The 26,895-nt window shown below is 44.9% G+C and overlaps 1 protein-coding gene across 1 annotated transcript in view; it reads left to right on the top strand.

The window, feature by feature from the left end:
- The first annotated feature begins 101 nt into the window (after window positions 1-101).
- LRRC1 (leucine rich repeat containing 1) overlaps window positions 102-26,895 on the top strand; it is a 125,929-nt gene continuing 99,135 nt past the window's right edge. The window contains exon 1 of the mRNA XM_028097827.2: window positions 102-479. Coding sequence (XP_027953628.2) covers window positions 321-479 — 159 coding nt within the window. The 5' untranslated portion in view covers window positions 102-320. The remainder of the gene's footprint in view (window positions 480-26,895) is intronic.

The raw sequence follows: 26,895 nt of genomic DNA, 5'->3' as shown, positions 1-26,895 counted from the left end.
CGCGCGCCCACTGGCGCGCATGCTCAGTCGCGCGGCGGCCGCGAGTAGGAAGCTCCGCGCGGCATTAGCGGCCGCGGCGGCGCGACTGGAGGGTGGGAGGAGGCGCACCGGCTGGCGGGCGGGGGCGCTGGGACGCGGCTGGGGCTCCCGCCCGAGGTTCCTGCGAGCGCCTGGGACCGCGAACCCCCGCGCGAGGAACTAGCGAGCAGCGGAGCCAACGAGTGCTGAGTGGGCAGCGGGTGGAGCGGAGCCGCTGGGCGGAGCGGGCTCAGAGCCCGGGTCTCCGCGGCTCGGCTCGGGACCCGGCGGCGGGGACGGCGATGTTCCACTGCATCCCCCTGTGGCGGTGCAACCGTCATGTGGAGACCATCGACAAGCGCCACTGCTCGCTGGTCTACGTCCCCGAGGAGATCTACCGCTACGCCCGCAGCCTGGAGGAGCTGCTGCTGGACGCCAACCAGCTCCGCGAGCTGCCGGAGGTGAGTGTCAGGCCTCACCTGCGCGCCGTCTTCGAGAGAATACGGACGAGCCTGGCCAGCCCTCTCCCCCTCCTCTCTCCCGCCATCTCCTGCCTTCCCCACTCTACCCCCCTTCCACCTCCAGATCCGGTCCGCAGGTCCCACAGAACCACCACTACCTGTAGTCACCTGTTTCTTCCTCCCTTACCGCTCCCACTCCCCCCGCCCCCCTACCCCGTCCGCATTAAAAGTTCCTGATCATTTTGTACAAAGCGAGCTACTTGCAGTTTTCCAAGTAGTCACTAGAGCTTGTGCGACTAGGGAAACGTTCTGGTCTGGTAAGTAGTTGAGATACACGTCTAAGTACTAACAACTGGTGACTGTGGTGAGGAGACAGGTGGCTCGGGCTGTTCCCGGGTGAAAGGACAGAGCGTGGCATCCGCTCCCCGGGCTGTTTTCCCTGCGCTGCATTCCCCTATCACTGGCCAGAGCGCGCTTCTCCGTTGGCTCTGGCAGGTCCGGAGGAGGTGGGCAGCGCTCAGGAGAGCCGCACTATCTCGGCATCTTCCGAGGAATGTGCCCTGGGCCTTATCGCTGGTGGGCAGTGCTTGCAAGGGCTGTAGTTTGGCTGGCCGGTCTTGGCTCCGGGACCAGTCGAGAATTGGGGGTGGGTAGAAGTAGATCGGGCAGGAGGAGAGCTATGCCTTGGGAGCTGTGGGCAGGTGCCCAGGTGCCCGCTGCTGGGGCCCTGCCTGCGAGGACCTGTTGCGTGGAAGGAGCCTCTGTGAACGTCAGCAGAGACTGTGCCTGACGGGCCAGTCTTGCAGCCGCCTCTCCCGGAGCGGGTACGTTCAGGCTCCTGACTTCTGCCCTTGCAGTGATGCGTTACCTCTTCAGAGTTGTTTACGTAAATTAATCAGTGTGCTGAGGCAGAACTTGTTAATAGACAGATGCTGATTGAGCTTTAATGGAGGGTCTGTGACTGCAAACTTTTAACCTTCGAGCTTGCGCCGGGAACTTAGCTTGAGTAACCCTCGAAGAGGAAGGTATCACAAATCCAAGGGTGTGCAGGAAGTCGGTGTGCAGTAATCCAAAGGTGTGCAGGAAGTAGGGAGACTAGACTGCTGGGAGTTGGAGGGAGGATCCGAGGCCTGGAGTTGGAACTCAGATAATCTTTCTTGTCCTTTAGTTAACCGAAGGCCCAGACACTGTCACAGAAACACTCACTAGTCAAATGATCTGGCTTGTTAAAATGACCTGCCGGAGTGTTTTAAAAAGCAGAAGAGTGTGTTTTTCTTAATATTTCAAGTGTTATTCTTCTTGGATTAACTTTCCATGGTTCATGTGGAATTGGATGGTTTGCTCTGTGTAATCATGGAGATTATCCTCACTAGGATCTTTGCAAAGCCCCCCCAGGCTTTATTTAGCTTAGAAGCAGAAAAGCCATCCAATTCCCTCAGGCATTTATTATTTTGCAGGCATTTCCAAACACATGGCTTTGTCTGGCCTTTAACTTCCTTAAATTTGACTTGAAAATCATAAATAAGCTTACTTGCTGCCTTAAGTTGTAAATGAGTTTTAGGCATTGCTATTGCCAGAAATACAGAATATATTATTTAATACTTTTCAAGTGTGTCAGAATGAAGTTATTAAAGATTGAGTGAAAAGCTATTTAACTAGAAATGTTTCAGTGTTCCTTGTGGTATTTTTGTTTGTTTGTTTGTTTTAGTAGAATTGGAAGATTTCCTTTGACTGGATTGGCTTTTTACTCCCTTCTGCATAGTTTGTGGGTTTTCCTGTCATGTTGGGGAATTCACCTTGGTAAGGGGAAATTATGGGTTTTGGAAGTGTTGGGTATTCTTACTGATCCTAACTGGAAATTTCTCAGAAGCTCAAAATAGTCTGATAGCACTCTGTACATATAGTAAATAAACAAGAGACGAAAGGTGGTCTTGCTTATGGGTAATTATTGCTCTTAAAGCTCTGAAATTAGTTGTATGGTTTCTAGGTTGTTTAAAACCTGTTTCTTCATGACTTATTGTGTCTGGGTGCTGGGATGTGTATAAGCCAGACATGAACAACCACCTTGAAAGCACAGATATTTCATTCAAAGGTACAGTCTTTCCTTGGGCTGCTAGTTTCACATCTAAGGTCCGTGTTACACATGAGCCCTGTTCACTGCTCTCCCTGCCCCTCCTCCAACCTCTGTCTCTTTACCTTCCCTATCGCCGGGAGGCCTCTTGCTGACAGACCCCCCAGGTCCCTGTGGTGGTGGTCATGCTGGCTATCTGTTCTCTTCTCTATAATTTGTTTGGAAGCACAGACAAGGCGGGGGGCGGGAAGACTGCACCCCGTACCCCAACAGCAAAGATACAGTATCCGGGCTTCAGGATGATGAAAAGGTTTGTAACCTCTGACTTGCTCCAACTTCCTCGTTTTGCAGATTGAAACTTGAACTTGAAGTGACTTTTTCAAGGCTGTCGGCTGGTTAGATGCAGTCACTGGTCGCCCCCCTATTCAGCAGCTTTGGACACCTAGCAGGAATCTGGCCTATTTAGCTTCTCACATCCATTAAAACCTGTTATTTAGCTCCCTCCTGTTTTACTCACATCATGAAGCCTGGGCTCTATCAAGCAGTTATTGACCGTTCATCATTTGTTGTTGGTAGGAACATAGAGATTAAAGAAGGTATGATTCTTAGGAGCTATTCACAGCTTTGTGGGGAGACGGATGACTTTAAAACAGAAGTGGTGAGTGTGGGGTGGAGGGGGCATAGCAGTTAGCTTGATGGTTACTTACCTAACCTAACCTTTTGCCGAACCTGCCTCCCCGCCCTCAGCAGTTTGTCCACCTTGTGATAGCCTCTCAGTGCTGCTGTCCGCAGGGAGGGCTCAGAACATTCATCATTAGCCTGACCACAGATAGATGATAGTCTTACCCTCCCATTCCCATCCCCCTTCTCCTTCCCACATCCTCCCGGCTCCATCCCTTTGGCATGTGTATTAACAGAGACAATCTGACTCTAACCTTCTTGAGATGCTGGCATGTTTTTGCTCATACTTATGAGTGAGCACTGAGCCTGGCACCCCATAGGTCCTGCTCAGTAAACAGCTTTTATCTGTTGAATGAATTTAGCCAAGTCTGATATGAGTCTTCCTCCTCTGCTTCTTTCTCTTACCTTAAGCATATCACTACTCTGACATCTATCCTTTTCTAATATCGTCAGAGAATATTCAAGTTGGGAGTGATTTTTTTTTTTTCAGGACTGTCTAGCTGGTTAGATGCACAGTCTCTGGTTGCTTCAAGTTGGAAACCACTTCAGAAGTTAAAGGACATTGATATGGTGGAGCTGTTTTGTCTTCTCCAAGATCCTCTACCCCACTCTGTACCTTCTCAGTGTTTCTGACACCGTAAGTTTCCCCCGCAAGGTGCATGGATTGTTGAATACCTTCACATATGTGTGTTTTACTGTGATCTCTCTGGCTCCAATACAGAGCCTAGTCTAATGGGCAGCAAATATTTTGAATGAACGCTGTTGAGTCCAGGCAACTTATAAAACTGAGCTTCATCTTGTCACCTACTTACTCTTAATTAGGATTCAGTTGACCTTTTGATGATAGCCAGATGACATTATCTCAAATATCTACCCCCTTCCATCATTCTTTCTCATATCCTGCTTAATTTTTTCCCAGCCCTTAGAGCACTATTACTACCTAACTCTAGAATATATATTTGCTTACTTCTTCTTTGTCTCCCCAACTAGAACATCAGCTCCATGAGGACGGGATGTTTTTGTTCATGGATGAACCTAGGACAGTATCTGGTATATAGTGGGCACTCACATGCTTGTTGCATGAATGAGTCTTCCCAGGAGATGTCATGTGTATCTGCCCCTGTTTCTCAGCCATTGTGATCCTCCTTCCTACAGTCTCACATCTGTATACCAATCTACTAAAACTAGTCATGGCATAAAGTCATTCTGAATTCAGTAGTGTCTTACCAGTCTTTGTTCTCCATGTCTTCTGTGCTGGGCACTTTTGACTCTCTTCTCTTTTTGAAATAATTTTTATGGATTGTAAACATAATTTCTCACTATGACTTCAACATCTCCAACTGTGATCTGTTAAGAGGATAGCCATTCCCACTTGGAATAAGTCCCTTTTGTCTTAAATTTACCATGTTTCAATTTAGGTCTGTCTCCTGCAGTTCGATTTCTAATGGGTGGGACAGCCATTCTTCCTAGCCCACAGGTCCATGGACCAAGGCTCTTTGGGCTTGTCTTGAAGGAGCAGAGACCAGGGGTGCTGGAATAAGATAGCTCAAATGCTGCTCCATCACTTGGACGCTTTCTTCAAGCCTTGGTTTCCTTACTTATTATTTTAGTACCTGCTTTTTAGGGTTATTCTGGGGACTAAAGAGATAATGCATGCAGAGCACTTATAGTCAGATAGAAGATGTCGAAGATCTTTGTAGATACTGTGGCAAGACACTTTAAAAAATAAAACAATGTTTCTTAATCTGGAATTGGAAGACATTTTCCTGGGAGTTCATAAATGTTTTTTTTTTTTTAAACCAGAATGAGAACTTTAATGTTCTTTTCAATAATAATTAAAAAAATCATAGACTCCATATATCTAGGTGAAGTTACCAATGAGTAGAGCCATAAGGTTTTAGTGGTGCCATGATCTGTGTTTGAGCACTCCCTTAATTGTCTCTAGCCAAGGGGGAAAGAACAGATGTGGGCTTATTTGCAGAAATCTTGTGTTTGGGTCAGATGATCACTGGAAGTTCCATGAACAAAGGTTTCATGGCCATTTGTTAGAGAAGAGTGATGGGTAGCTGAAGGGGTCATGGAGCCATGGTGGCATAGGTGGGCAGAACTGCGAGGAACCTGCTCTGAGGTAGTGCTGTACCATTGTGCGCAGCCATGGGATGACTGCAGAATTGCATTGTGGTCCTCTGTCATGTTAGATTAATGTTGAGTTCTTTCTTGTTGATTTTTGTCAGATTTTTACCTTGGTTCACCTGCTAGTTTTGTAAGAGCTAAAGCACAGGGATGGACATACCTAGTTTTATGTTTAGACATACTTAAATAACATTATAATAAAAGTAACAAGTCAAAGCTTAAGAAGAAGGGAGCCCAGGAGAGGGCTTTCCCCTAAAAGTGATGATCCACACGTTTGTCAAGGTAAGGAAGCCGTTCTCATTTCTCAGATATCCTGTTACACAGTTTAGCGCTTCGTTGTTTGTGATTTTTCTCTCTCTTTTTTTAAATAAAAGATTTTATTTATTTATTTGACAGAGAGCACGCAGGCAGGAGAGCATGAGCAGGGGAAGGGGCAAAGGGAGAGGGAAAAGCAGAGTCCCCGCTGAGCAGGGAGCCCGATTTTGGAGGGGGCGGAGCTCTATCCCAGGAGCCTGGGATCATAACCTGAGCCGAAGGCAGACTTAACCGCTTAACAGACCGAGCCACCCAGGAGCCCAGTTGTTTGTGATTCTCTTGTGTGTTCGTCCAACCCCCCTTCTACTTCTTGCCTGCCCTCACTTCTCCCCCTCCTTTTGTAGGTAAGGAAACTGAGACCTAGAGAAGTTGTAATTTGGAGGGTAGACTCTCTCTGGTTAAGAAACATTGAGTGAGTAGCTGGTACCTATTAAGTAGAATATTAGCCACCACTTACTGCTATTTCACTGAGCTCCAGACATTGTATTAGGTACTGTACATGAAGTTATTTATCTTAATTGAATAACAACACGCTTTAGCCATTATAATTTCAGTTTTGCAAATGCAGGAATTGAGACTTATTTAAGAAAATTATTTAAGAATCTTCTTTAGGGAAGTTGGTCAAGGTCAGTTCCGGAGCTGGCATTTGACTCCAGCTCCATGTGTGCATTTACCACCTGGGAGCAAGGAGGCCTGGCATTGTGTTGATGGCTTAGGAGGGAGCCTGTGCAGAAAGCTCTTGGCAGCCTTTGAGGAGTCTCACACTCTCTGAGGAGCTGAGGGAAGGCTTTAGAGGTGGTGACATTCACGCTAGACTGGAAGGAAGGAAAAAGCATGTCAGCTGTTGAGAAACTTCCAGGAGGCTAGAAAGCGAGGCACCTGAGTGGTAGGGAGTGACTGAAGAGGAGCCTGGGGCCAGATCATGAAAGCCTCTTGACAGTTTTGCTAAGGAGACGCACTCTGTCCTGTAGGGAGGAGGCCCATGGACAGTGTGTAAGCAGAGATGCAGTACAGTTAGATCTTTGTTTTAGAAAGTAATTCCAGGGCAGAGTACAGAGGCAGGGAGACTAGTCAGGAGCTTATTGTGGTGGTCTAGGCCAAAGAAAATGATAGAGCACCTGCGGGGACGAACAGGGCAGACGCCTCTGTCCACAATGTTCACACTGGGCATTTCTTGCCTTGGGTCCAGTGCTCTTTCCGCTGGGCCACCTTCTAATAGTGTGGTGGGTGAAGCACTTTGTTAATACTTGTGAAACACTCAGAAGCATTTACCTCTACATTTTCCTCGATTGTGGTGTGCGTCTGCATTCAGCTTGCGAATTGCTTGCTGAGCCATGGCAAGCATTATATGTAGGCATTGGCTCGGGGGAAAGAACAGCCAGATATGCTCTGGATGGCAAGAGATTGTTATTTTTGGGTTTCAGATAAATGTGGTCATCAAGTTTATAAAAATGAACCCACAGTAACACTGGCAAGCCTGTGGGTTTTATTTTTCTGAGTAAGGTGAAGGTGTACTACGTGTGTACTGTACCATGAATGTTAGTTTCATCATCATCTGCTGATGCTTTGAAAGACTAGGAGAATTTTTAGACTGTAGTTGAGGCACACTGGTAAAATAGTAAAATAAGCTTGTTTCCACAGTTCCTTCTCCCCTCTTCCAGTGAAAAAGGGGGAACCTCGAGCCTTCCAGCTTCCCAGTGCGTTATCCTCGCTGCCAGAATTTGTAATTTCTGTACTGTAATAAGTAGGTACTTGGGATTTCCTTAAAAAGGACTCTATACCACCCACTTGACATTCTGGGGGTAAAGCATAGTTGATATTTACACAAGTGGGTCAGAAATAGTAAGGTAAACATTTTTTAGCAACGATGACAAAAATCTCAACCATGATCTTGCTGTGCCATGGAACAAACAGGCACTGGATTCTTTTAGGTGAGGATCTAGTGAGTGCTACAGGCTTTTCTCTTTGTTCGCAGAAGTCTAAGGGAAAGTTTGCCTATTTTAGGACTCTACCCAGAACATAGGGCTAGAAATGTTTGTCCTCTACTTCATCTGATCGTTATGAGGGATGATGAGATCATGGGCCAGATCTTAGTAAATGCATAGGAGAAACTTCTGGATGTCCATTTACTTTCTCTTAGGTATTATTTAGTGGACGGGAATGGTAATTTACTATTGCATGTGGTATTTTGGAAGATCTAATGGTGTGTATGTGTGTCTAGTGTAAAATACTTTGAACTCCTAGAAGATGAAATGTTTAAAAAAAGAGAAAAATATTTTTTGCTCATTATTATTTTGAAGAGTTTCCTTATCTAGACTGTAACTCTAGAGTCCAGAGAATTTGACTCAGTTGGAAGAAATTTGGTATTTCAGTTTCCAAGAACCACAAGGAATGGATTTGTCATGTGGTGGGTGGAAGGAGGTGTTATACCTAATTACAGCATGTTCCAGACTGATTCCTGGGTAGTGTGGCCACATGGAGAGGGCTCTGTCTACCCTGGCCACTCGAGTCACCTTTCTTTCCACAGTCTATACCTGCTTCTTGGGAAATCATCAGGAGGGGCTCTTGGCTGACTTGTGGAAACTAGGAGCCCGAGTCAGAAGAGCTTGTGCAAAGGCCAGAAAGTGGCTTCTGAACCTCTGAGTATGTGCCGTGGTCTCCAATTGCTTCACCTGATTTGGAAGGTGCTGAGACCTCTGAGCTCATGCCATATTAGGTGCAACTGACCTGACTTGGGACCATGATGTGTGGTTTTTATCTCATTAAAGGAGTAATATGGGTTGGATGCTTAAAAGAATTCAAAGAATAAAAGTGACATTTTCCTTCCTTTGAAGTGATGCCAGCCATTAACAATTTTAGAATGTATTCTTACAGATTTTTTTTCTCTTTATACACCACCATATATTTATTACTGTTAAAACAAAAACAACTCTTTCTACATAAATTGCTTTGCTGCCTGCTTTTTTACTTAACACTGTCTTGGACATCTTCTGTATCAGTACGAATAAATGTATTTTAGCATTGATTCTGGTGTTGTAGTATTTCACTCAGTTGGATATACCACGATTGATTGGTTTAACCTTTCTCCTATTGCTGGACAATTTAAATTGTTTCTAATTTTTTGCAGTGATGAACCATGCTGGATTAAATGTTCTCGTACATATTACTTTGTACTCCTGTGCAAATGTTTCTTTAATAATTCTTGGATGAAAGTGTATACACTACAAATTTTATTAGATGATGCTAGATTACCAAGATTTTTTTTTTTTTTTAAGATTTTATTTGAGAGAGAGTGTGTGAGAGAGAGCATGAGAGTGGGGTAAGGGGCAGAGGGAGAGGCAGACTCCCCACACTGAGCAGGGAGCCCAATGGGGAACTCGATCCCAAGACTCTGGGATCATGACCTGAGCCGAAGGCAGATGCTTAACGACTGAGCCACCCAGGCGCCCCCCCCCCAAAGATTTGTTTTTAGTAACAGTGGAATGAAGGCCTTACTAGAGATGATAGAAACCTACCCACTTTATACAGCTAAGGAAATGAACATCTGGAGAGGTCAAGTGATATGTCAAAGCAAAATGAAGATATGGACTGTACATCTCCAACTCTAGACTCCAAGTCCTGTGGATTTTCTAGGGGCCTAGAGACTGGTTCTGTCATCTCCGCTCCCTTTATTTTTGACTGTGACTCTTTTCCTATAGGCTGGAAAAGCTCTCAAGTGGGCTTTAGTCAGTTAATCAGATATTTGTTCCAGGGCTTTGGAAGACTTAAGTCTTGCCTTCAAGTAGTCAACACTCCTTAGTTGGGGAGAAAAGTTTGGGATCATGGAATTCCTAATGTGGCTCGGAGACACATGGGTCAGTAAACCAAGAGTTGCTGTGGACCCTTGCAGGAGGCTTATTGAGGCATCAGAAAAGCAGGACTCTGGTTTTCACTAAAGGTAGGTTCAGATGGGCTGGGAGAGCTGGGCAGGTATTGCAGACAGGGGGCTTTTTCTTTTATTTATTTATTTTTATTATTTTATGTTAATCACCATACATTACATCATTAGTTTTTTTTTTAAAGATTTTATTTATTTATTTGAGAGAGAGAATGAGAGCCAGAGAGCACGAGAGGGAAGAGGGTCAGAGGGAGAAGCAGACTCCCTGCTGAGCAGGGAGCCCGATGTGGGACTCGATCCCGGGACTCCAGGATCATGACCTGAGCCGAAGGCAGTTGCTTAACCAACTGAGCCACCCAGGCGCCCTACATCATTAGTTTTTGATGTAGTGTTCCATGATTCATTGTTTGCATATACCACCCAGTGCTCCATTTAGTACGTGCCCTCTTTAATACCCATCACCAGGTTAACCCATCCCCCTACCCCCCTCCCCTCTAGAACCCTCAGTTTGTTTCTCAGAGTCCATAGTCTCTCATGGTTTGTCTCCCTCTCCGATTTCCCCCCCTTCATTTTTCCCTTCCTGCTGTCTTTTTTTTTTTTTAACATATAATGTATTATTTGTTTCAGAGGTACAGATCTGTGATTCAACAGTCTTGCACAATTCACAGTGCTCACCATAGCACATACCCTCCCCAATGTCTATCACCCAGCCACCCCATCCCTCCCAGCCCCTACCACTCCAGCAACCCTCAGTTTGTTTCCTGAGATTACGAATTCCTCATATCAATGAGGTCATATGATACATGTCTTTCTCTGATTGACTTATTTCGGTCAGCATTATACCCTCCAGTTCTATCCACGTCATTGCAAATGGCAAGATTTCATTCCTTTTGATGGCTGCATAATATTCCATTGTATATATATATACCACATCTTCTTTATCCATTCATCTGTTGATGGACATCTTGGCTCTTTCCACAGTTTGGCTATTGTGGACATTGCTGCTGTAAACATTGGGGTGCACATACCCCTTCGGATCCCTACATTTGTATCTTTGGGGTAAATCCCCAGTAGTGCAATTGCTGGGTTGTAGGGTAGCTCTATTTTCAACTGTTTGAGGAACCTCCATACTGTTTTCCAGAGTAGCTTCACCAGCTTGCATTCCCACCAACAGTGTACGAGGGTTCCCCTTTCTCCGCATCCCCGCCAACATCTGTCCTTTCCTGACTTGTTAATTGTAGCCATTCGGACTGGTGTGAGGTGGTATCTCACTGAGGTTTTGATTTGGATTTCCCTGATGCTGAGCGATGTCGAGCACATTTTCATGTGTCTGTTGGCCGTTTGGATATCTTCTTTGGAAAAATCAGACAGGGGGTTTTTGGGAGTCGATACAACGTTGTGCCGTGGAGCAGAGACCCTCGCTCTGGGTTGCCTCGGTTCTATTTCTGGAGCAGGGTCCAAGAGGATGCGAAGCATGTTGGGGGACAGGAAGCTTGGCTGCTAAATTGGTATGCTGACTCTCCCAGAGGTTCAAACTCCTTCAGCCTTTTCTCCTTCAAATCCTTTCTCAGTACTTGGCTGAGCGAGTGATCTTTCTAAAACAAAAATGTGATGAATGACTTCCTGCTGCAGTGGCTTCTCACACCTGCGGGATACAACCTGGCAATGTTTTTGTTCTCTTATCTCCCACCTCCTTCCAACTTGAACTTTCTGGCTTGTGTTTCAGCAAGAGTTAGCTGCCCTTGGTTACCAACATATCATTTCATGCTTCTGAGTCTTCATTTTTTTATTACTTTGTGTACCATGAGTTACTCTTTCTCTGCTTCTTTGCCTGGCTCATTGCTCTTCATCCCATGGGATACAGTTAGGGAGATAACATTCCTCCAGGAAGCCTTCCCTTACCTCCTCCCTGGTCTCTGGGGACACCTGTGTCATTATTCTTACGTCTTTGTACTTTCCTCTGCCTCCCATCAAAGTGACCTTCTTAAAGCTACACACTTTTTATTCTTTGCATTCCTGCTGCCTAACTGGGTGGTTGGCACAGAGCAGACATTTAATACGAATTTGAGCAGCATTCTTGGGGAAGTTTTCAGCCCTCTTGGGGAGTGGATTTAGAAGCGGGTTTGGACTAGACCTCTAGGTGAGAGCTTGACGATTATTCCAAGAAGAGCTGGGCTTTCTGCAGTCTTTGCATGGATGGTAGTGTCATGATGAAGTGAGATCAGCACTGGCCTGGTAATCAGCCCTGATTTTTGTCCTTGCTCTGAACGACACTAGCATTGTGACCTTGGACAAATCACATAATCCTTTGAGCCTCGGTTTCCTTGTCTGAGTGATGAAGGGCTGTGATGTTCAGGGTCCCTTTGAGTTCTGATCTCCTTAAATGCTAATTTTATGAAATTTTATGACTTGATGCCACAGTGCTAACCTTAGGAGAGTGATCCCACAGTTGTGCACATATTCTGTGAGGTTGCTTAGTGGGGTTTAGTAGAACCACAAGTCTAGGCTTAATAATTATAATCAAGGATTTGATGATAAGGAGAAGCTGTTCCAAATACCCGCCTGTGGTCAGCTGTTGATTCCCAGAACCAATTAAGGGAAAAAGATCAGCAGATTTTCTCTGGTTAAAACACAGCCCCCCCATAGCCATACCCCATCCAACATTACCCTTCCCCTGACATTCCCACACCCTCCCCATACTCACACCCCCCCCACAGACCCACACCCTCCCCACAGACCCACACCCTCTCCACATACCTACACCCCCACCCCTGTAGACCCAACTCCCCCAACCTCTCCCACATGCTCTCACGCCCCCACTCCCAACAACCTTTGAACACTGAGATGTTTCTCCATGTCAGTTGCATTTCCCCAGCTTTTAGAAGTGAAGTAAAATGGGCAACAAGGCTGGGACTTTTTGTCTCTTTATCAAATGAGCTGAAGCAGTTCAGAGGTGGTTGTTTGAAACTTTGCATTGATTTGAGTACCTGAGTGACTGTATTTAGGCAAACTTAGTTTGGGGACTGATGATTGAGAATATGGGTTCTTTGGGGGTGCCTGGGTGGCTCAGTCGATTAAGTGTCTGATTCTTGGTTTCTGCTCAGGTGCTGGTCTCAGGGTTATGAGTTCAAGCCCCGCATTGGGCTCCACGCCCAAGTGTGGTTTAGCTCCAAACCTGCTTCTAAATCCTCTCCCCACTTGAAGAAGAAGAAGAAGAAGAAGAAGAAGAAGAAGAAGAAGAAGAAGAAGAAGAAGAAGAAGAAGAAGAATATGGGTTCTTTAGATGGATTAATATCAGACTGAGGTGGCTTTCAGGGAGTGTGCTAGGATCAAAGGCGGCAGCGTTCTACCAGATACTGGTATCTGGCTTCCCAGGCAGTTCCATTCAGGAATGGGCACCGGGGTGGATCTCTGCTGGATCCTGACACACCCTCCCTCCTTCTCCTATTCACTGCGCAGACTTACTGAGTGTTGGCTGTGCTTTAGGCATTGTTCTATCTAGCAAGATAGGTATCTTGCCTTATTTTTACAAGCTTCCATTCCAGGTAAGGGAGACAGCCAATAAGTGGAAAAGTAAGTAAGAATCTCAGATAATGATAAAAACTGTAAAGAAAACAAAACAAGGAACTGCGGGTAGGGAGCAATAGGAGGGAGGAGGCCTCTCTAAGGAGGTGACCTTTGCATTGCTGTGAATACTCCAGAGGTCCTTGCAAAGACTTGGGGATGAACTTGGCGATTTTGTGGGCAGCAAGAGGGCCAGTGAGGCGGGAAGACAGTATGGCAGGGAAGGGAGTAGAAAATCAAGGTGAACATGTTGGTGGGGTTCTTATATGGAGGGACTCTGAGACCCTGCTGAGGAGTTTGGATTATTAGCATCATTATTATTTTTTTGCCAGTTGAAGTATGGCAGATCATAAACCCATAGGATAGCTGACTTATGCTTTAGAAAGTTCCTTCTGCCTGCTGGTTAGAGACTGCAGGGAGGAAGAGTTCAGAGAAGTGGGGAGACTGGGAAAGGAGGCTTTTTATCAAAAGGTTCTAGAGAAGAGCTGATGGTGACTTGGACCAGGGTGGTAGCAGTGAGGAATGAGCTATGTCTTGGGGGTCAAGTCAGGAAGGCTTGCTGATGTGTTGGATGCAGGGTTTTGGTTTTATCAACTGGGGAATGGCAGAGCCATTTACTGTGTTAGGGAGGCCTGGGAAAGGGAATATAGTAGCATAGGAAGTAGGAACCGGTAAGTATTTGAGTTGGGACACGTCAGGAGTTTTTATGAGACCTAGAACTTAGGAGAGGAAGTCCGGGTAATGATAATTATAATAAAGACAGCACACCTTTTTTTTGAGCAGTGTGCCTTGAATTGTTCTAAATAACTTCCCGTGATTAACTCATTTAATCCTCATAAACATTACTTCATTTTACATAAATAGCTTTGTTTTGCTGTTGAGGACACTGGGACACAGATGAATTAGCTTGCTAAGATCACACAGCTAGTAATACTGCAGCAGAGCCAGGGGCTGAGCTAATGCAGTCTGGTTTGAGAGCCATTATTCCTAACCACTGTGTCTTCCTTCCTTAAGGTTAAATATGGGCCCACCATGTCATCTGCACAAAGAGCCACCCGATGGGCCAGGAGTTGTGTCTGTTCTGTGAAAGGGAATAGAGAGACACCCATGATGCCTGAGTTATTTTTGCCTCATTAAGAAAAAGAGCACTGAGCTGAAATATCATTTTAAGAATCAGGTCACCAAATATTAATGTGCTCACTCAAGCATAATCTTTAAAAGAAGATTAGTGGTCCCCCATTCTTTGGTGCTGGATTTCTTTCCTTCAGCAAGTAACTTATAGCTGTATCCTTACAAACTCTTGAAGGAAAAGCACATCCATCTGGAAAACTGATGGGTCTCACTGAACATAATGAGCACTGGTTTTATCATAGCGGTGCCCATATTATAATTCTGCTCATAATTATTCAGCTGTTATGGTATTGGTCTCTGTTTTCAAAGCATGATCTCAAGTGATTTGCTTATGAGGCAGTTCTTGGTCTTGACTTTTTTTTTAAAGATTTTATTTATTTATTTGACAGAGAGAGACACAGCGAGAGAGGGAACACAAGCAGGGGGAGTGGGAGAAGGAGAAGCAGGCTTCCCGCAGAGCAGGGAGCGTGATGTGGGGCTCGATCCCAGGACCCTGGGATCATGACTTGAGCCAAAGGCAGATGCTTAACGACTGAGCCACCCAGGCGCCCCTTGGTCTTGATTTTAAAGGTTAATATTATCAAGAGGTTCTAATGTACCTTTTGGAACTGCGCATATTCCAGTACTGTTGAAAATGGATGCCATTGAGTTTGAGTTAACAGAAAATATGTGCTTTACAATAGACTTACCTTAGCGCATAGCATGTCACAGTTATTTATACACCTTGATTCTTGGTAACTTCATTCTAGAATGGCAAGAAGAGGTGGGGGGATGGTGTTATGTATCCCCTGCATCTCTGCTAGCTAGTGATTCACTGAGTTCTGTGGAGGCCAGGAGGAGAAAAAAGCTAATCTCACCCCAACTCTTCAACCTAACCCATCCCTGCCTCTCCTTTGTAACTAACCACTGAAAAAGAAAATCCATATAATCTATATTATATATCTAGATTATAGATCAAATTATATACCTAATCTATAATCTCTATATGAAATCTATAATCTCTTTATATAAATATAATCTATAATATATAAAATCTATAATCTATATAAAATCTCTCTATATTTTTTGTAAGGTAAATGTAGTAGAGTGTTATTGCTGATGAGGTGTAGTTTCTATAGCCTTTTTAAAATGTATGTATTCTCAATGTTTTATTTCAAGATTCAGGTTTAGATCCCAAGTAAATCTGGCTCAAGAGGAGTGTCAGGGATCTTCTGTGGTTTCAGTTCCCTGGTGGTTTCTCCTGACAGAGGGTCAGCCCTGGACAAAGAGAGGAGTGTATCTGGAATACTCTTGACTGCAAATAATAAGCTTTGCAGCCTAAAAGGCCCTAAATAGGCCTGTCGCCACCTCACCTACAAGGAGGCCCGGAGGAAGGTGATGGTGGGGTTGGTTTAGCAGGTTGGCAGTGCGGGGCTCTGGTGTGGCTTCGGTGGGACTAGCTGGGCCTCTGTCCTGCCGCAGCCCCTCACAGGGTGGCATCTCCAGGAGAGGCCTACACAGAGTCACGGGCCCTACCCTTGTCTGTTGTCATTGTTGTTTATTTTTCCTCGCTATGTGGGACACAGGTAGGAAAGGAGTAGCATATGAGGGTTGGGGCTGGGTGTGAGGTGCAGTGCCTGATGCAGGAGGAAGGCAGGGGAGACAGCATGAGCCTGGCAGACTGTTGCAGATACCCTTGTTTCCCGCCAGCGAGTAATGGATCGTTATGTCTCTCTCTGGTTTAACCCTATGTCTTCTGCCAAAAACACAGGGACCATCTGCTCAGGAAAAGTCTCTCGTAGGAGGGATTTCTGTTTCAAGGTATTCTTAAAAAAGAAGAAAAAAGAGAGCTTGTACATGTAGACATTTTCCCTAGATTTTATTCTCACTATGTGTGAAATTCCGTGAGAGAAAACCAGAGGTAAATAGAATATTATAAAGATTAAATTAACAGATAGGCTTGTTTTTTAAATTGTTAAATTCTAATGTATGTCGTAAGTACTTCCTGGTACTTTCTCATGTACTTTTTAAGTGTTAAATTTCTGACTGCCTTGTCTCAGGTTTTCCCGATCTCCGTGCCATTGTCAGTGCTCTGCTCGGAACGCTCTTCTTCAGTGCACATGCCGCCACCTCCATGAAGTCTGCCCAGCTCTACAGTCACATCTGCCTCTCTGTGCTCCCCTGACCTATTCACAGTTCACTTCTCTCAGGCTCTTTGTCAGGATCGGGCTTCGTCACGCATCTGTATATTCCCCTCAGCTTGTCATCCGGGACTGATTTTATGCGTCTCCATCCCAGACATTTGGGAATACAATGCCTTATTCAAAAGAAGTGCTGCAAAAATGTCTGTTGCATTGAAAAAAAATTGTTTTTTTTCTTTTTTGTTTGTTTTGTTTTGTTTTTTCCGGTGTTCTTTAGGTCCATACATCCTCAGACATTCCTTAGGTGTCTAACTGCTCCCTTCAGTGTAGTGAGCTCTTCAGTGTAGTGAGCCGCTCCCTTCATCGCCAGCAATGGAGCCTCGTCTGTTTTGGTCCGAGCGCGGTGTCCCCCAAGGACCCCGGGGCGGCCGCAGACTGCAGCGCGGGCCAGCGAGCGTGTCCCGTCCGCTGGCTGTCCACCTGAGAGCGAGGTGGTGGTGGGGGCTGAGTCAGCACGTCCTGTTGGCAGAGGGTCAAAAGGAGCACAGCGAGATAACACATCATTAGTCATGTTGACAGAAGGACGGGTCCTCTCCCCCTTGCCTCTGAGTGGAGGTGTTAATGAGGAGCAGAACGGCCAAGAGGCAGGAAGTGTTTCTGGAGCCCCGGGCTGCGCTGCCACACCCTGCATGCGCTGGGTAACCTGCCCTCGCCTTGGAAGCGTGGACCGAAACCTCAGTTGCAGTTTTGAAAGTGCGAATAGCAGCTCTTTGCTGACTGCCCACGGTATTCCAGCTGTACTCCTAGGCATTTACACAGAATTTGTTCCATCTTTGGGTCAGCCTTAATATGGTTTTTTTTTTTTAAAGTCCTGTTTTACAGGTGAGAACACTGAGGCCACACCCATGCCAACGGTCACTCCTGTGGGAAACAACCTGGCTGTGGTTAAGCCCAGGTCTTCCAGACTCCAAAGGCTGATTTTTTTGTGTGAGATGCAAATTTGGCAGATCTGGTCAGGTAGTGGCCTTGAGATCTTCATGCAGCCAACGTGCTTTGAAAGCGCACTGCGCTGTTAGGCTCCGGGGATGCAAACGTGAAGGCCAGTCCCTGCCTCTGGTGTTGGGGTTTAGTGATGGCATCAGGCACCCAAGCAGATTATGATGAAGGCCCGGTTGTGGAGCTGGTGGCTAAAGTTTCCTGGTGGTGGAGGGCAGGGGATACGACACAGCCAAGTGTTGTGGGAGGTGTGGGGTGAAGAGTGTCAGGGGGCAGGCAGCAGCCCCATCGTGGATGGCTCTGAATGCCAGGTGAGGGAGCTTTTCCTTTATTTTTGAAGCCCAGGAGTATCTTGTCGGACTTGAATTTGGAGAGCTCAGCCTGGTAGCAGACGGTGGATGACTTTGAGGGGAACAAGACTGGAGACCAGGAGAATACTTTGGAGGCAAACAGGAGCTACCATCCCAGGGTCGGTAAAAGTAGATTGTAGGTGCCTGTTGCACCTGCAGAAGAGGGGTGGCAGGATAGGAGGGAGTGAGGCCACTGATGTTTGTGATGGAAAAGGTATTTGGGATGCTGCGTAGGCAGAGAAAGAAGGGGATTTTTAAGCAAGGGGCAGATGGTCAGAAAATAGTGGAAATGAAGCCATGGGAGAGGTCGTGGCCAGATCTGGAATACTGGAGTGGAATATAGCAGAAAGGAAGCAGCTCTGGGTGAGGTCGGTGTTCCAGGGCGGGGACCCGGGAGAGGATGGTGGTGTGCCGTGGGTGTGGAGGTCAGCGGGAGCTGCTAGGCTTGCTTGTGGGATGGGTCCCCTCCATTAGGAGCCACGAGGCCAGACACCTGGGGCAGGGGCATGTGGACAGTGCAGGCAGAGGAGGTCTAGTTGCAGACAAAGCTGTGGCAGAAGAGAGCACGTGCCCCATCTGAAGAGGACAGCCATTACCGCTGCGCCCCAGCCCTCTCACATGGGGATGTAGGCCCGTGTGTGTGTGTGTGTGTGTGTGTGTGTGTGTGTGTGTGTGTGTGTACCGCTTCACTCAGTGCTTGCTTGCTTGGTTTTTTTTCTGAAAACCAGAATTTTTATATGAAGTCTCCCAATTTTTAAGTGTTGACATCTTATGCAACAGTTCAGAACATTCACTGTTTATCAGCTGTACAGACTGGACTTGGCCGTGTGGGCTGTTTGTGTCCTCTGCTGGACAAACCCCCACACTCCTAGGACTGTGGCAGGAAGGAGATGGGTGGGAGGTGTTTTGTGAATTGAATCCCAGAGTCTTGGTAATGCCTTACCTTCCTGGTCATTTCATTCCGTTTGTAGGATGGAGGTTTGAAAGATAAAGAGCTAACTAGCTAATTAGTTTTTCAGTGGGAGCTAATAGGTGGTGATAGGAATCTGAAGCCTGTGGCTCAAGTGAACTACAGATTGTGATAAAAAATTTGCTAGCTTCTTCTGAAACTCCTGCATCCTTACTCCTTTTCACTATTCTAGAGTGTCCCTCTCGAACTCTCTTAGGCTTGTTTCTTGATTCATACCTCCTCTTTTGCTTGTTCATGGCATTTTCTTTCCTTGCCCTTTTTTTTTCTCATTTCTTCTTACTGTATTTACTTCTCTATCTCGAATTTGTTTTCTTACAGGGTTCTGCTCTAGTTAGTTGTTTAAAGTAATGGGTAGTACTGGCTCATCGCTTGTGGGGGCACCACAGTGGCTCATTTAGACTTGGTTCTTTATCAGAAGCAGCTGGGAGTTGTTTTAAAACATGGATCCTAGAGCTCCATCTCAAGAGATTCGGATTCATTACGTTATTGTGGGACCCCAAGAATCTTTAATGTTTGCAAGTGACCCAGGTGAATGATGTTGGGTGATCCTGTCTCCACAGAATGAGAAACACTAGTTTGAGATTGAACAGACTTAGTGTTAACGGGATCTTGGAAAGATGGCAAAGTTAGTTAACATCTGTGAGCCTCAGTTTTCTCATTTTTTGAGAATGAGAATGGCGATAGCACCAAGGGAGGGCCTCGTGAGGGGTGCAGTGATAATACATAAAGCGCCCAGCTCTGTTGGGCACATATTATGTTAATTACCTATTGTTGGAAATAAAGGATCCCCATCCGTACTCTGAAGTTGGCATATTTGTCAGAGGGAGTATATGACTAACCCCTGAGGATAAGGATCGCATTTTATACTTTCTCCTGTGTTCTGTGGCTGATGGGGGCCACTTTGTTCTGCTTAGTGCCAGTGTTTATGGTGCAGCCTGTAGTTCCAAGTTCATAACCTGAGATTAGCCTGTCTCTTGTTGTAGGGCTTCTTCCTCCTACGTACTTGCATCTACACACATACACTGCCCCCTCCCCCCAGCACACACACACGCACACACACACACACACACACTCACACGCACACAGTTGAGAGTGTCCTCAGGAGCTGTTTCTGAGGCCTAGCTCAGGTCTCATCCTCTCCCCTCAGGTCAATGAAATGTGTTGTCAGTTGTCTATAGACCTGCCCTGCCAAGGCCCAGGGACTCTCCAGACTATAAAGTTGGCCTCTGCTTCTTCCACCTGCAGGGAAATTAAGGCGTCAGTTTTCAGTGGACAAATCTAGGTTAAATTCCCTTTCTCCCGTGACCACAGGAACATGACGACAGGGCTCCCTGGGAACAGTCATTGGTCCCTGTGAAACGTTTCGTCTTGACCAGCATGATCTTGATCCTCCTGGAAGACAGGCAGTCCAGTTTTTACAAAATGTTTTATTTTTATTTGTTTTTAATGCTAGCACTGAAAAATAATGCCTGGGTTTTGGCCCACGGTGCTGTCAAAACAAAACACTTCCTGCATCCAGGATCTAAGCAGGTTTAAAGAGTACCCAGGCATGTTGCTGCTTTTCATTTTCATCTCCCCTTTGCAACTTTTGAAGTGGAACACCGCTGCATTCTTCTCTTGCTAATCATTTAAAATTTTAATTGAAAGTTCTGCCTTTATAACGTGAGCTCTTTTGGCAAATGCATGAAGGTGTGTCTAATGTAATTCTAGTTTCGAAGCAGTTTTAAAGTAAAAGAGGCTTTAATCTTCAATGCCTTTGACGCTGGGCTATTAGATATTTTTAGCATACAAATTATGGTGAGCATGGTACCAAAGGGCACATTTTTTTTTCTTGTTTGGTATGTTTCCTCATTCTTGACTTGGTAATTATATTCGGGATAATTTAGCCTTGGACTGCAAAATAGATGTTAGGTCTGTGTTCTTATTATACGGTAATGCTTCTGTGTTCATTACCTGGCAGAATATATAGACGTGTTTTAGGAATTGATCCCCATGATCTCTCTCCCTGCAGGCCCTTGAATCTTACAAAAAGAAACACGTGGGGAAAGAGAAATCAGAGATGGAAATTCTAAGTGCCTAGTGACTATAGAAATCTGTGAAAAGCCTTTGTATGTTCTTTTTGAGTTACCAAAATCAAAATAATGCTAAACTTGTAGTTAATGCTTTTGAATATTGCTTTAATACAGTAGTATATAAATAGCATATTACAGTTCCTTATTCCTAATGATAAGATTTTTAAATGTTTTCAAGATTTTAAATATTTTCCAGGAAACTTTGTTAAACTAAATATTTTCTTTGTAAATAAGCTCATGTGGACTAGAGGGAGGGATAAGGGACACAGTCACACCTCTTCTTTCTGATTCCTCCATTACTTCATGTGAATGCTTTTCATGTGCTGGACAATCCAGAACAGCCTGAACGCCCTCTATCCAGTTGTCTTCCCCTTTAAAAACATGATAGCAGTTTAGTTAAGACAAAAAGAGATAGCCAGGATTTTAATTAGTGCTTAAACTTTTAAGCTAAAAAAATTCATCTGGGTTGGTATTTTTGATACTGGCAGTTGATTTTTGGGGGGAATAGGTTTTTTTTTTTTTTTTGGCCCTGACTGTGGGAGTGATATTGATGCCCATTTTGAAACCTTGACAAATACAGAAATGTTTAAAGAGGCAGAAGAGAAAAGTCCCTCGTAAACCAGAGGTGGTGATTGTCTAACGCCTCATCTGCATGCCAGTTCCTGGCTCCCAAGCAAACCTAAAGGCATCTTTCACGCTGAGCGTCTTAGCTGCCACCTGTCATTGAGGATGCTGCGCGCGGTCTTTTTCTTTACTGGACTCTGAGCTCCTCGAGGGAAGGGGCTGCTGTAATTATTATATCCCTAAAATCTAGAGTAATGTGGGTACTCAAAAAGAATCATTTAAACCAAATTCCATGTGTTTTAACTTCACAACGTTTAGTTGCATAGAGTCAGTAGTGTAAGGTCAATGCTTATCTTCTTTGAAATGTCTACTGATATTTTAAAGAGCATTTTATATCTTGAACCTGTAATATACGAACGTGGTAAAATATTAAGCCAGTGCAAAAAGTGTGTGTAGTGGAAAGTGGGTGTCCCTTCCCTGTTTCCCAGGCCTGTGCTTCTCTTGGGACCAGAAAGCTGCTTTTCTATTACTTTGTATCTTTCCAGAGATAGTCTGTGGATATGCAAGCATTAATACAAATTATCTTTTAAAAACCTGACTCTGGGATGTAGGGCAATAGTGGATATGTGAGTGAAATGGTCCTTTTGGAAGCCATTTGAGCAATATCTTTTAAAATTGAAAAATCAAGCCCAGCAATTCCAGTTCTGGCATTCTATTTTAAAAATAGAAATAGCAGTGTGTCAAGATATATATGGAAGGATTTTTATTAATGCATTCTTGTGGTGGCAAAAGAAGAACAAACAAACAAACAAAATGAACGGGGGATGGGGTGGGGAAGGAAAAGGGAATAAAATGAATGCTGTCAGGGAAATGGTTGAATAAATCATGATGCATACATGCCATGACTCTGGTACAATCCTTACAAAGATGAGGTTATTCTTTAGTTGTCATGGAGGAACCTTTCTCGATACATTGTTTTGTACAGTATCTCTTTTTACAGAACAGTGATAACACTCTAAGTGACCATGTGTCTGCATGTTTATGTGTGATGTGATGAGCCTGGGAAAGATAGAGAAGGGAGGAATCAAGTCAAAAACACTTTCTAAATTCCTTCTTCTTTTTTGAATATGCCCTTGAATCTTACCTGGTGGAGTTGGCATCATGGTCAGACAAGTGATTTGCCATATCCACTTCCTTTTCATTTCTAGGAAGTGGCAGTGGGTACTTCAGTCATCACTTACCTTATTTTGTAAATGTTTTTATCTTCTGAGGTCTGAGTCACCGGAGGCAGAGCATCGGAACTCACGTAGGGCAGCTAAAGGCTTTGTGCAGCCCGTGGGTGTGAGGTTTGAAGCCGTCGGGGAGGCGCCAACCCCGCCAGGAGCAGCGAGCCACGCCAGGGAGGACTAACTCCAGTTAGTGGGCAGAGAGGCTGGAGAAGAGGCAGTGGTGACCCGCGTGGGGAATGATCAGAGGCTGGGTTAAAGCCCGGGAAGATCAGAGGAAAGAATTGCTGAGAGCTGTGGGAAGACAGAGACAGTCAAGAGCCAGCCGGTGACTGCCGTGTTGTGCCAGAAAAGTGAGTTCAGTGGAAGTGCTGGGATGATGAGTGTTAATAAGGCCAAGGCAGTTTGGAGAACCGATGTTCAGATATCTTTTCCTGGTTTACGTCTCAGCACGTCTCTTTGTTGCCAGTCACGTTGATCTTATCCTTCCCTGGATTCATGCTTCTGGCAGGAGGGAGTGGGAGGTGGATGTCATTCAGCGGGGCCTTGAAAAGTACTTTAAGAAATAGCGTCCCTGCCCTCTCTTTACAGAAGTGCCTAAATGATGACTCGAATGGTTACGAAGTAAGCTCGGGGGGAGAAGTCTAAATTGCTATTAGCAGAATCCTCAATTTTTTAGTCTTGGATTGAGTCTAGTACCTCATCTGCTCACGCATCTGTAAAGGAGTGCAAAACCTCCACTCTGTGGACCAAAGAAATGTCAAGTCAGACGGAAGGGTGAGGGCAGTGGGGGCTCTGCGTGTTTGAAGGAATGTATGCCACCGTCCTTCTGTCCTTGAATCAACCCTACCCCCACTTCCATCTAGTTTCATATTCAATTACAATTTTCCAGCCCGTTTATTTTGCCTGGTTATGCTTTTATAGAGATGTTAGTTTTCGCCAAAACTTTTTAAAAATGTAATATCCCAGATGAGATACACCAGCCAGGGCAAAAAACTGTCACTTCCTTCAGTCTGGACATAATACTTTTATGAATGCAGTCCTAAAGCATATAAATGCATATGTAACTATTGGTTTCATAGTGAATTTATAGTTTAGTTAGTGTGTATACCTTTGGGTATACAACTCTTAGGCTCACACTGAGCTTTCTAGGGAAAGCCATTCCCAAGTTTTGTTTGTGTGTGCGGCTTTTGGGTCAAGTCTCCATTATTCTGTACAGAATTTTAGTTTCCTTGGATCTAGTGGTAAGACTGCATTTCTCAGGGCTAAATTTAATCTCATTAGGTTAGCACATTAGCTCTATGATGACTGCCTTTAAAGAGATCCTTTTCCATCTGATTTTTATGCAACTTACTGACTAGTTTCAAGAACCCTGAAAATGGAATAAAAGTGCCATCAAATGGAAAGAAGGTAGGAGACGGAATTTAGACTTCTGTTCTGCTGTTTGTTAGTTTTGACCTTCAGCAGATCACTCAACGTCCTTGAACTTCCATCCCCATACTCTTCCCTTGGTATAAAATGGGAAAATCTTTGGGTGCCTGGGTTAAGCGTCCGCCTTCGGCTCAGGTCATGATCCCAGGGTCCTGAGATCGAGTTCTGCATCAGGCTCCCTGCTCAGTGGGGAGCCTGCTTCTCCCTCTGCCTTTCTCTGTCTCTGTCTCTTATGAATAAATAAATAAAATCTTAAAAAAAAAACAGGGAAAATCTTTGTCTCACAAGCTTTTTATGAGGATAAGGTGAGTCCATGTGTCTAAAGCATGTAGTACAGTTTTGCACATAGTCAGCACACTGCTGATGAGTTATCAGTGTCTTAAATTCATCAGTTAGGGGCACCTGGGTGGCTCAGTTGTTAAGCGTCTGCCTTAGGCTCAGGTCGTGATCCCAGGGTCCTGGGATTGAGCCTCACATCGGGCTCCCTGCTCCGCGGGGAAGCCTGCTTCTCCCTCTCCCACTTCCCCTGCTTGTGTTCCCTCTCTCGCTGTGTCTCTCTCTGTCAGATAAATACATAAAATCGTTAAAAAAAATTATAAAAAAAATTCATCAGTTAAAACACTGAACAGTGTGAAGCCCTGGGTCATACCCCTGTAGTTGGGCCAATGGGTAGCTAATGAGCCCACTGGTCAGCATGCTTTGAGTTGACTTTGATTGCTCAACTGGCTTTGAGTCCCTCCATTTTATCCTTTGGCCATGACTCTCCATTTTGTCCAGGACACCATAAGAGGTGTTAACTGCAGACCTTGATGCATTCCAGATGCTCCACTGAAGGACTTAGGAAATTACTCATGATATAATATTATACAAAAAAAGGGCAAGACATTGAAATGTACATAGAGTAAAACCACAGTTTGGTAAGAAGACAATTCCAAAGTGAAGTAGATGTGACCAGGGGGGAAAAGAACAAGGCAACACACTAGAACGTCAACACTATTATTACACAGAAGGATCTCCTTCAGGATCTGTTGACTTATTTGATCTTTCTTCCGGTGTCAGAGCTTTTCTTCTGTCATTTAGAGAACACTTAAGAATCTGTCACTTGCACCAAGCTTTCTTTGAACAATTGAAAGCAAAAGTTTTTTTTTTTTCCTTTACTTTGTGTGTGCTGTAATAGTTAGAGTTCACTGTTTAGCTCTCACTGTGGAAAATCATTTGTATCATTTGTGTTAATGCTGTGGCTCATTTGAAGATTGTAGATTCTCATGCGCCTGCCTTGGACCCTGAGAAACTCGCTAGCATGTGCTTTTTCTCTACAGACAGAGCTGAATACAACTCTCTTGGGCCCTGACATAGTCACTTTGGCTTCAAGGGCCCCTCCCTCCATAAAATTATTCCTGATCATATTTTGTGACTGTGATAGACAAATAAAATTCAGGCAGGATTCATTGTTATTATATTCATTTTTTTTTCTTTTGGCCTTCAAAGAAATTGAAGCATGTTTGAACACCCCTCCAAGTATCCTGGATCCTCAGCCCTGTGCTTCCTGTGCCTAAAGGCTGAGTCCCCCGACTCACAGATTCCACTGTGCCCATCACTGAGAGCCCCCACTGCACTTTGAGGTGCACACGATTTGTGATGGTGCTGTGATGTTCCATTTTGTATCCTCGTCTACTTTGAGAGTATTGGATGGTCTGGATGACTATCTGAGAAGTAACTGCTTGCTTTTTCCTTTTTAATACATTCTCTTTACTCCTTCTTGGGTTATTGTGCCTTGGTAGCCTTTCCCAGATTCTGTGCAAATTCCTGCCCTCCTAAGATGGCTGGGAAGGAGGATTTTTTTTTTTTTTTTTTCAGTTAACTGCTGTGGCCCATGTTATTAATGCTGCATTGCTGGGTGGCTCTGTCGTTGAGCGTCCGCCTTCGGCTCAGGTCATGATCCTGGGGTCCTGGGATCGAGCCCCGCATCTGGCTCTCTGCTCGGCGGGAAGCCTGCTTCTCCCTCCCCCACTCTCCCTGCTTGTGTTCCCTCTCTCGCTGTGTCTCTCTCTGTCAAATAAATAAATAAAATCTTCACTTTGGAAACACGTCAAAGTTAATGCTTTGTTTTCTAATGGTAGGCTTTTTTAAAAATTAAAAAAATATACATGTAGTATGAGATTGTTCCCCCCCTTTTGAATGGGGCCAGTCAAAAGTGTTTAGGCTTTGTCAGTGATTATTTTGAAATAAATTTGTTACAGGAAATATAATTACTGCACTTGTCATGAATTGAAATACCACTTTCTCTTTGTTCCTACCCCAGCTGTATATTTCTGGGTCCTGTAAGAATAGCTCATCCCCTGTTAAAATGTCAGGTGGCCAGTAAGGAGTACAGATCCTTGACAAGAAGAACATAGCAATCGAGGGAGGAAAATTGCAGAGGAGTTGGGGAGGATACAGTAATAGCAAAGGCTCAGATGCCAGAGAGAGACCAAAGAATGTGGTTAAAGCTTGCCTCTTGAGTGTTCAAATAGATAGGCAACACTAAAATGCCCACAAAAAGCCAGAGAAAGCCCACTTACTCAAGTACCCCCTTGGAATGGAAGAGGTCAGGGCAAAATAAGATGAGATTTATTCCATTAGTCTTTCTGTTGTCCGAAATGTTGTTGGCATTTCCATCATCCTTGTAAGTAAGTGACTTTGAGCAGTGAAAGCATGTCTTCCTAAAGGTCGCCAGGGAGGGCAAGTTTTCAGTGCTTGTACGGTTGCTGGGCTGGTAGCCAGGTCCTGCTAGATGCATGGACGGGGGAGCAGTTGGTTCATGTTTTGATTGTGGTTCACTCAGAATTATCAGACAAATGGCCTCCTCCGTGTTACTGGCAAAGCGTTGCGATCTCATTGACTGTAACAGAATGCTCTCTCGTTCCATTTTTTTC

Source organism: Eumetopias jubatus, unplaced genomic scaffold (genome assembly GCF_037043125.1).
Source record: "Eumetopias jubatus isolate StellerSeaLion01/CBP00866 unplaced genomic scaffold, mEumJub1_p1.0 scaffold_6, whole genome shotgun sequence".
Classification (NCBI taxonomy): domain Eukaryota; kingdom Metazoa; phylum Chordata; class Mammalia; order Carnivora; family Otariidae; genus Eumetopias; species Eumetopias jubatus.
Note: the sequence above shows the minus strand (reverse complement) of the source record. Positions and strands in the feature narration are given on the sequence as shown.